Source organism: Schistocerca nitens, chromosome 7 (genome assembly GCF_023898315.1).
Source record: "Schistocerca nitens isolate TAMUIC-IGC-003100 chromosome 7, iqSchNite1.1, whole genome shotgun sequence".
In the NCBI taxonomy this organism is placed as follows: Eukaryota; Metazoa; Arthropoda; class Insecta; order Orthoptera; family Acrididae; genus Schistocerca; species Schistocerca nitens.
This window is the reverse complement of record NC_064620.1, coordinates 360969161-360977615: the sequence shown is the minus strand read 5'-3', so window position 1 is coordinate 360977615 and position 8455 is coordinate 360969161. Positions and strand designations below refer to the sequence as shown.

Here is an 8455-nt window from a genome sequence, read left to right as displayed (position 1 = left end):
AACTGGATCGAGACTCGAACTCGGGACCTATGCCTTTCGCGGGCAAGTGCCCTACCAACTGAGCTACCCAAGCACGAATCACGACCTGTCCCCACAGCTTCAGTTCTGCCAGTGCTCCATCTCCTACTTTCCAAAATTCACAGAAGCTGTTCTGCGAACCTTGCAGAACCAGCACTCCTGGAAGAAATGATATTGCGGAGACATGGCTTAGCTACAGCCTGGGGGATGTTTCCTGAATGAGATTTTCACTCTGCATTAGCGTGTGCGCTGATATGAAACTTCCTGCAGATTATGTGCCGGATCGAGACTCGAGCTCGGGACCACCTGAGTTCGAGTCTCAGTCCGGCACACAGTTTTAATCGGCCAGGAAGTTTCACATCAGCGCACTCTCCGCTGCAGAGTGCAAATCTCGTTCTGGCGCGGACTTCATCTTAACATGACAATTGTGATCTCCCTCTTCCTTCCTTCTTCAAGCTATTGCCCACATTAAACAATGCCCAGTCCAAGTAATTAATAAGGAAAGTCTTCATGAAGATTGTGAGAGGAGCGAAGATTACAATAAAGTTCCAAGTTTACTTAGTTCGTCATGATGAGATGGCTCCAGTTCTTCTTCTCTAGGGGTTTGATTCTTGAAGCTGAATGTCTCACATCAGGTCCTCACGGTTGGTTTGAACTAAGTAAATTTGAAGATGGATTTTGCTGAATTTTTTTACGCAAATACATATTTTCACATTTTAGTATATCATACAGTTTTATGATTTTTCACATTAACTAAGCCGACATTACTTTGTTCGCACCTATTATACAAGAATATGTCCGATCACATCAGAGGCAAGCCTACGACTCTCTCACTCCGCGCAAAATTAAAAAAAAAAAAAAAATTCCAAATTTTCTTAACAAATGAATTCCTACTAGTTTTCGTTACACTATAAATTTAGATTATTATTTCATAATTGAATCCAGAAATAAACATAGCAAACAGTATAGGATGGCTTTATAAATAATAGAAATTTTAAGTAAAGAAATATTTTGTAATTTTAAATGTTTCTAAAAAATAATTTTAACTGTATCTTCAGAACTAGTAACTTTCGATTACAGCATCGAAATTAAAATATTTTAAAGATAATTCCTTTTCATAAATTTTAGCTAGAAATATTATATTCTGTGTACAAAATTATATGAAAGATTTGAGAAAAGCAACTGACATAATACTGAGCTGCCCAAAATTTAAAAATAATACTGCTATCGCCAACTGATGTTGAGGGAAAGTAATGCTAGAGGAGGATGTCCCGGCTAGAGGAGGATGTCCCGGTACACAGTGCACTATGTCACCTGGCTACTACTATTCGCAATTGGTTTGGAGAACATTCTCAGCAATTCGAGCGAATGACTTGTCTATCGAGGTCGCACAACACGAAACCTATCGAACATGTATGGAATATAATCGAGAGCTTTGGTCGTGCACAAAACACTGCACCCAAAGCACTTACGCAGTTATACACAGCTGTACAGTTAGCATAGTTCAGTATTCCACAGCGGATCTCCAAAGGCTTTTTGAGTCCATGCCACGTCGAGTTGATGAAATATGACGGCCAAAATAAGGTCCTAGACGATATTAAGAGATATGCCATTGTCTCCACAGTATAACCTCCGTGTATGTATCTGAATACAACAGTTTCTTCTGCTTCTTCAGCGTTCGTCTTGAACCAGTGGAATCTTGGGAAGTACTTGCAGCTATGTTTCCCCTCTGAAGTCCTCTTTGTTGTGCTATTGGAAGAGTTATTTGTTCTTGTAACCCTCTCAAGCACATCGTAAAAGTGACTTTGTCTTCGTCCCTTAGCTAGAAATGCTTTTAATCAGATGTACCCGATTGCGAGGAATATTCTCCGTATCTGCACTGATCACTCACTGCGATACCATGCCCTGTAGATGTGCTGACACTCTGCTGACTGGGTCACTCATTCGGCACATCGGATGGAATCGCCCATTGCTTAGAACGAGAATATGTTACTACCACGATATTTGTGCAAGCTCTACGGGTAACTTCGTTAACGGTGCTTGCCAAGTCTCTTGTCGGTGATAGTCGGTGAAAAGTGAAGCCGTAGGCCCATACTCCCGTTTCTCTGTGCAGGGAGTACCACAATATGGCCAGCGAGGCACAGTCTCCCTCAGTGGTGGCAGCAGCGGAGACTGCCAGCGACCTCAACCACTTACTGCGGCCTCTGCAGTGGACGGCCGTCATGCCGCACCCACGCGGCAGCGCCACATCACTTCTCTGCTACCGACTCTACACCGTCGGCGTATTAGCCCTGAACCTGTCGTTCTTCGTCTCCACGGTCATCGTGTTGTACAGTGAGGGCACAGCAGACCTGGATGTTTTCACGCTGACGCTCAGCGTCGCAGACACAAACGGCACCTGGCTCTTCCGCATGGCGCACACCTTTGTGTGCGAACGTGCCTTCCATAAGCTCTCTCATCAGGTCAGTATTGGAAATATGATACAGTGTGTGGCGTTACTGCAACTCCTCACACGTTGTTCCACGTTCCTAGGTTCTGGATGCTTACTAATCTTATTCGTGAGTTATTGGTTTTGTCTCCAAGTATTCTACCACAGCAAGTTGACAACTGCTGTAAACTCACTCAGTTCACACATCTAGGCAGCACCATCACAATGATACTACTCACATTTCACACAGTGTAGCACTAAAAGTCTCAGAGCTGTGTGTGTTAGATTATTGTAGTGCTTGTAGCCGGATATCTTGTAAGTTTTAACACATACGAGGGACACTCCAAAAGAAATGCACACCAATTATTCTTAAATCCATCTTTTATTCTACATGTTCGATAGTTTTACAGTGTGTAGATACATCCTTCAGAAACAATATTTTCATTTCTCCACATAATTCTTATCCCTCTCAACTGCCCTACGCCATCGCCTGTATAACATCACGGTAAAATTCTGGAGCAACCTGTTGGAGCCACTGTTTGGCAGCGTGTACAAGGGAGTCATCATCTTGAAACCTTGTTCCACATAGCGAGTCTTTCAGTTTCCCTAAGAGATGATAGTCACATGGAGCCAGGTCAGGACTGTAAGGCGAGAGTTTCAGTGTTGTCCATCAGAGCTTGTGATCTCTTACATAGTTTTTTGACTGACATGTGGCCGTGCATTGTCGTGCAACAGCAAAACATCCTGCTTTTGCGATGTCGTCGAACACGACTCAGTCGAGCTTGAAGTTTCTTCACATATGCATCAGAATTTATGATGGTTCCAGTTGGCATGATGTGCACAAGCAAGAGTCCTTCGGAATCGAAAAACACCGTATCCATAACTTTTCTAAGTGTGGGTTTGAATTTTTTTTCTTGGGTGAATTTTCATGATGCCACTCTATTGATTGCCTCTTCGTCTCTGGTGATAAAATGATGGAGCCATGTTTCATCACCTGTCACAGTTCTTCCAAGGAATTCATCTCCACCATTCTCGTACAGTTCCAAAAGTTCGCTGCATACCGTTTTTCTTGTTTCTTTGTGAGCCACTGTCAACATCCTGGGAACTCACCTGGCACAAAACTTTTGTAACGCCAACACTTTCGGTCTTCTGCAAAAACTTCCTTCCCCTATCCCAAAGTAGCGTAACTGTGATGGGTCTGTCAGCAGTCACCAGTTCGTTAACTCTCTGCACATTGTCTGGAGTGTGTGCAGTACGAGTTCTACCGCTGCGAGGACAATCTTCAATATTGCCGTGCCCGCTTTCATCACGTAACCTGCTTGCCCACCGACTAACTGTACTGCGATCGACAGCAGCATCTCTATACCCCTTTTCAACCTCTTGTGGATGTTTCCCACTGTCTCGTTTTCACAGCACAGGAATTCTATGACAACACGTTGCTTCTGAGGAACGTCAAGTTTATCAGCCATCCTGAAGACATGCTGTGACGCCGCCACTCACGGGAACAGGTTGAACTAAATTTGAAAACAAGCGGGAAGTATCTATCTACACACTGTAAAAGTCTCACACATGCAGAATGGAAACTGTATTTTTTACAAAAATAATGTGCATTTCTTTTGCATTGACCCTCGTACAACGCCAACTAATGTGAACAAGGCTTTTCCTCCTTACATCGGGTGTTTACGAGAAACGTGATCCAACGGCGCCATATGATGTAGAAGTTATATGCACCCGCGCTTCCCACTAGACGTCCCATTGGGCTTCAAACCTTACTTTGTAGGCTGACGGACCGTCGGTGGAACGTCTGGCAATGTTGTTTATTATTGTGTGATCGCGACTCATTGCAACGACCCGTAGAGGAGAACATTGCGCAGAAAGTCCTTGTCTCCGGAGAAATTAATGCTCTGTTGCCGTGGTGGATTTGGGTTTCGGACATGAGTTTCCATTTGCCGTTTATTTTTCGTGTACGCCAAACGACAATGGAGATTTTAGTGGGTTCAGGGAGAAAAATGAACTGCGTAAACTGCAGATGGAAATCCGTGTCCGAAACCGTGATCCACCGAGGCAAAAGAGCTTCACAATCATGGAAAGAAAGGGCTATCTACGCAGGAGCAAGTTCCATTCTCCACTGACCTTCGTGACATTCAGTCTTCCGTGCGTCATTGTATAAAGCCATGTTAACTGCTGGAGGGGTGGTCCAGGGGCAGGCGGCGGCGCCTGTAACTTCGCCGCTCTGTAGCGTCCTTGGATGACGTTTGTCGCAACAGTTCTGGGACAACCTGTAGATTGATAAACAGACAGTATGCGTTTCACAGCCACTAATTATTAATGGGTTATTCTTGTAGGGTCTACTAAAAAATTTTAACACTTCACTACTAGTTTCGGTCACATGACCATTACCAAGCTAAGCTGACGTATACGCCAGTGTTACCGGCTGTAGTGGGCCTTGCTTCTTGACGAAAACTGCTGTACACTGATGTTGTTGTTGTTGTGGTCTTCAGTCCAGAGACTGGTTTAATGCAGCTCTCTATGCTACTCTATCCCGTGCAAGGCACTTCATCTCCCAGTACCTGCTGCAACATACATCATTCTGAATATGTTTGGTGTATTCATCTCTTGGTCTCCCTCTGCGATTTTTACCCTCCACGCTACCGTCCAATACTAAACTGGTGATCCCTTGATGCCTCAGAATATGCCCTACCAACTGATCCCTTCTTCTAGTCAAGTTGTGCCACAAATGTCTCTTCTCTCCAATTCTATTCAATACCTCCTCGTTAGTTATGTGATCTACCCATATAATCTTCAGCATTCTTCTGTAGCACCACATTTCGAAAACTTCTATTCTCTTCTTGTCTAAACTATTTATCGTCCATCTTTCACTTCCACACGTGGTTACACTCGATACAAATACTTTCAGAAACGACTTCCTGACATATCTATACTCGATTTTAACAAATTTCTCTTCTTCAGAAACGCTTTCCTTGCCATTGCCAGTCTACATTTTATATCCTCTCTACTTCGACCATTATCAGTTATTTTGCTCCCCAAATAGCAAAACTCCTATACTACTTTAAGTATCTCATTTTCTAGTATAATTCCCTTAGCATCAGCCGACGTAATTCGACTACATTCCATTATCCTCGTTTTGCTTTTGTTGATGTTCATATTACATCCTCCTTTCAAGACACTGTCCATTCCGTTCAGCTTCTCCTGCAGGTCCTTTGCCGTCTCTGACAGAATTACAGTGTCATCGGTGAACCTCAAAGTTTTTATTTCTTCTCCATGGATTTTAATACCTACTTCAGATTTTTCTTTTGTTTCCTTTACTGCTTGCTCAATATTCAGATTGAATAACATCGGGGAGAGGCTACAACCCTGTCTCACTCCTTTCCCACCCCCGCTTCTCTTTCATGTCCCTCGACTCTTATAACTGCCATCTGGTTTCTGTACAAATTGTGAAATAGCTTTTCGCTCCCTGTATTTTACCCCTGACACCTTCAGAATTTTGCGTACTACGGTAGGCTCTAAAGAGCAAATAATTTTGTTCAGATTTAGGTAAAACATTCCTCCCGTTTATGTCATTTTAGCTTAATCGTGGTCATTTGACCGAAAGAAGTTACGGGCTGCTAGGAGTTAGAGGAATAAAGGGAAAGGCTGCTAGATGGTGGAGTTATTACTTCTTGCTGGTGAGTCTTGCGGTCACAAAGAAGGACGTTTACGCTTGAGTATTGGATAAAAACAGAAAGGTATCAGAACATTCACCCACTACTGCCATTGCCTTCCGTATTTAAGCCATGATTTTGTTCCGATGGACCAATTCCGTAGGGACGCAATATTAGTTCACTCCCTTGAGGAGCCAGTTATTCCGTTTCAATGTTTTGCAGCCTGCTAGTTTGCTATCAATATGTGTCTTGATGATCTCACTTGTGTTTGACCCTGCTTGTTCATGTTTTTCCTATAATTTAATAACCATGTTTGTTGTCACTGGTCGCGTTCATGGTTTATTTGTATAACTTTGTTTTTATCATGTCCATCCTCCTGTGCCAAGATGATCAGAATTCCGTCATCCAAGTATTAAATGTTCAATTGTTTACCTCAGGGTGTAGCTTAGGTGTCTTGCATTTCGGTAATAAACCTATCTGTTGAAGTGACGTTTGTTTCAATTATGGTTAGTTGACCTCTCCTCCCATTAATATCTCTATACGTGTGGTGTGGTAGCCAAATTTTCATTTTTATTATGCCAGTCCTATTAATTATCATTCAGTAAGACATTTCTGTCATGTGGCATTATTGTAATCTTTAAGTAATATGCTTGATTGTTTGGGGTCACCGCAAGTTTGACTGTAGGATCGTAAGGTTACGGAAAAGCGCACACCTGACACACAACATAGCTGGTTTTTTTCTTTTCAGGAAATGTAGAAGCAGGACGATGCGTACAGAAAATCGTTGCTCCGAACCCTTACTTCAAAAGGGTAGTGCATGCAGTGGATCTGTTCCATGTTCAAACCTAATGTTATTACCATACATTGGTACGAGTAGGTGTCAATCTAAAAGGATGTTGAGATAAGAACTACAAGGTAGTGGGTTACTAATGGCACAACTTGTCACGTATCAGAAGCAGATCCTCGCGTCCAAGCCACTTTCATTGCGTCCACTGTAGTGAATATAACACAGCTCTTGATATACTGGTCGTATAACCTATTTCAGGTACTTCCCGCCCAGAACCTAATGTACCTAACAACACCATAGTCCGTTACCTACTCCATTCACTGGACGAACTGATGCAAACGTATGAAGGACGCAATACCACGTAGCGGATGCTCCATTATGTACTGACGTACCGTGATGAGCAATTCATTTAAGACATGGTAGTAAGTCTTACGGTTCCTGGTGCTGTTGTGATTACGACTCTACTTAGTGTAACCTATATCCCTTGTAGGTGCTGAAATGCTTTACCACTAGAGCTATCAGAGCATCAATAGCCAGAAGATTGGGTTCAGTTTGGAAAACACTAATTACTTTAATAAGACGCCAATGAACAGTGCGGTTCACCCTAAAATAGAAAAAGTAAAATTGACGAATATTATACTTAGCTGTCAAACTATGAATGTGTTGAGAGATTTCTCCAGAAATCTAAATGGATGACAAGCCAGTACAATGGAATTCTTGAAGGGGAGTGTTGTGCCACGTTTCAGACTGGTATAGCAAATGGCTTTTGTTAAAGAATCAGCAAAACAACATCATAAGGAGAGTATCGCAAAATGCTGGTCATCCTGGTGCAAGAACTAATATTAATTGAGTTGAGAATGCTGAACACATTACGATATAATATTGACAACGCTGATGTGAATGTAGATATGAATTTTCTCATTTTGAGTAATCAGCAGGAACGATCTGTCTAACGTGGTAAAAACTTTCTAAAGCCAGAATCGCATAAATATTTCTTTATTAAAAAAAACAGGTTTCGACAGACTTTGCTATCATCTTCAGGTTGAGAAACTTCTTATTGTACGATGCCTTCTGTATTGAGGGCTCGTGGATATCATAAATTGGATCAAGATGAAACTGTTTATGCATGGTGTAAAGAATCTGGCGTTTCTGATTCTGTAAGACTTGCGGGTGTTTTGCACAGCATATTATCGTAAATGAAGAATGCTGATACCCTAAAAGAGAACTACATATTGTCTGAGAAGCGATTCTTGCTGCTGCAGTTCTCAAGGGCACCTGGGATGCTCTCTGAGTGAGGCACTCTTTTTCATGTCAGCGATTCGCAGCTCAGTTGCATAGCACAACACAGAACTGTGAGCCGTAGCGAACTGGAAGACCAGGAGGTGACAGCAAAGTCCGTTGAAACCAGCTGTTGAATATAAATAAATATTTATTCGATCTTCGCTTTGGAAGTTTACACGATGAGTATAAAGCTAGGAAAAGTGGTATCGTGCAGCCGAACGATTTTTCTCGCCATCTAAGACCTGGTATGACTTAGTGTGCACGATCGCTGCTGTTTCA

General features: G+C 42.5%; 1 protein-coding gene across 1 annotated transcript in view; it reads left to right on the top strand.

Annotated features, from left to right (window-relative positions):
* Positions 1 to 2429: 2429 nt before the first annotated feature.
* Positions 2430 to 8455, top strand: part of LOC126195632 (odorant receptor Or2-like) — a 43574-nt gene continuing 37548 nt past the window's right edge. The window contains exon 1 of the mRNA XM_049934257.1: positions 2430 to 2480. Coding sequence (XP_049790214.1) covers positions 2430 to 2480 — 51 coding nt within the window. The remainder of the gene's footprint in view (positions 2481 to 8455) is intronic.